The following is a 1,873-nucleotide window of genomic DNA, read 5'->3' on the forward strand; positions in this document are numbered from 1 at the left end:
TGTGTGTGGATTCAGGCTTACATAGATTCAAGTGTGATAATTGGTCAGACTGGTCATTTCCATGAATCAACCAAGAAGTATCAAAACGTTGTCTACATGCCATGTGGACCTAACAATAGTTTTTTCCCTGATCTGACTATGACCCCAAGGACTGATGTCATCTTCTTTTGTTCTCCTAATAACCCTACTGGTTATGTAGCATCCAGGAAACAACTACGCCAACTAGTTGATTTTGCAAAGAGAAATGGCTCCATTATTATTTTTGACACTGCTTATGCTGCTTTTATCGAAGATGGTAGCCCGCGCTCTATATATGAAATTCCTGGTGCTAGGGAGGTGAGAGGAGTTTACATATTTATATGTCTATTCCTTGTGGTCTTTTGCATTCAATAATCATATTACTTTCTTTGCTAGGTCGCCATTGAAGTTTCANTGAGAAGCTGTTTTGTTTTGCTTCTTATGCTGCTTTTTTTTTGTTTTTTTTGTTTTTTTTTGTGTGTGTGGATTCAGGCTTACATAGATTCAAGTGTGATAATTGGTCAGACTGGTCATTTCCATGAATCAACCAAGAAGTATCAAAACGTTGTCTACATGCCATGTGGACCTAACAATAGTTTTTTCCCTGATCTGACTATGACCCCAAGGACTGATGTCATCTTCTTTTGTTCTCCTAATAACCCTACTGGTTATGTAGCATCCAGGAAACAACTACGCCAACTAGTTGATTTTGCAAAGAGAAATGGCTCCATTATTATTTTTGACACTGCTTATGCTGCTTTTATCGAAGATGGTAGCCCGCGCTCTATATATGAAATTCCTGGTGCTAGGGAGGTGAGAGGAGTTTACATATTTATATGTCTATTCCTTGTGGTCTTTTGCATTCAATAATCATATTACTTTCTTTGCTAGGTCGCCATTGAAGTTTCATCATTCTCCAAGTTTGCTGGTTTCACTGGTGTTCGGCTTGGTTGGAGTATCATCCCTGATGAGCTATTGTACTCTAATGGGTTTCCCATTATCAACGATTTTCATCGTATTGTAACCACTTCTTTCAATGGAGCGTCAAATATTGCTCAGGCGGGTGGACTAGCATGCCTTTCTTCCGGTGGCCTTAAGGTAATAAAAATGTATAGCATTTGTTTAAAATATCTTAAATATCCCATATTACTAACCAATGACATGTTAAGTTACATGTGTGTTCTCACTAATGAAATGGTTAAGTTTTATTTGGCTTTGACAGGACATACGGTCGGTGATCAATTACTACAAAGAGAACAGGAAGATACTGATGGACACTCTAGTCTCACTTGGTCTCAAGGTTTATGGTGGTGTAAATGCTCCATACTTGTGGGTGCACTTTAAGGGATCAAAGTCGTGGGATGTTTTTGCTGAGATCCTAGAAAACACTCATATAATAACAGTACCGGGCTCAGGTTTCGGACCAGGTGGAGATGAGTATTTGAGGATTAGTGGGTTTGGACGCAGAGACGACATGGTTGAAGCATCAAAGAGGCTGCGAAGTTTCTTTAATACACGAACCAAACATTTTACATATCTCTCTTCCACTTCTGATACCAATTAGGCTAGACATATCTCGTGTTATGTGCATCGTCTTGAATAATCTCTCACACCTCTTGTACCATAATGTATATTATTGAAATAATAAAAGCTAAAACTGTTAATAATTTGGTGTTTGAAGAGTGAGGAAAATTTCATATAGAATACAAATGAGGTGAAGAACATATATAAGAACGATTTTTTTCCAATTCAAAATGTAAATTAATATTAAATAGCTAAAAATAAGAGAGAGAAATCTCAGTAAAATTGACACATGAAAGGTAAATGTGACTTTTTCAAAAAAAAAAAAAAAAAA

The 1,873-nt window shown here is 36.9% G+C and overlaps 1 protein-coding gene across 1 annotated transcript in view; it reads left to right on the forward strand.

Annotated features, from left to right (window-relative positions):
* The window catches only part of LOC104747291 (aminotransferase ALD1), a 5,718-nt gene extending 3,845 nt beyond the window's left edge, over nt 1-1,873 (forward strand). Inside the window, exons 8-10 of the mRNA XM_010468905.2 lie at nt 16-336; nt 910-1,116; nt 1,241-1,873. Coding sequence (XP_010467207.1) covers nt 16-336; nt 910-1,116; nt 1,241-1,582 — 870 coding nt within the window. The 3' untranslated portion in view covers nt 1,583-1,873. The remainder of the gene's footprint in view (nt 1-15; nt 337-909; nt 1,117-1,240) is intronic.

The sequence above is a fragment of the Camelina sativa genome, chromosome 15 (genome assembly GCF_000633955.1).
Source record: "Camelina sativa cultivar DH55 chromosome 15, Cs, whole genome shotgun sequence".
NCBI lineage: Eukaryota > Viridiplantae > Streptophyta > Magnoliopsida > Brassicales > Brassicaceae > Camelina > Camelina sativa.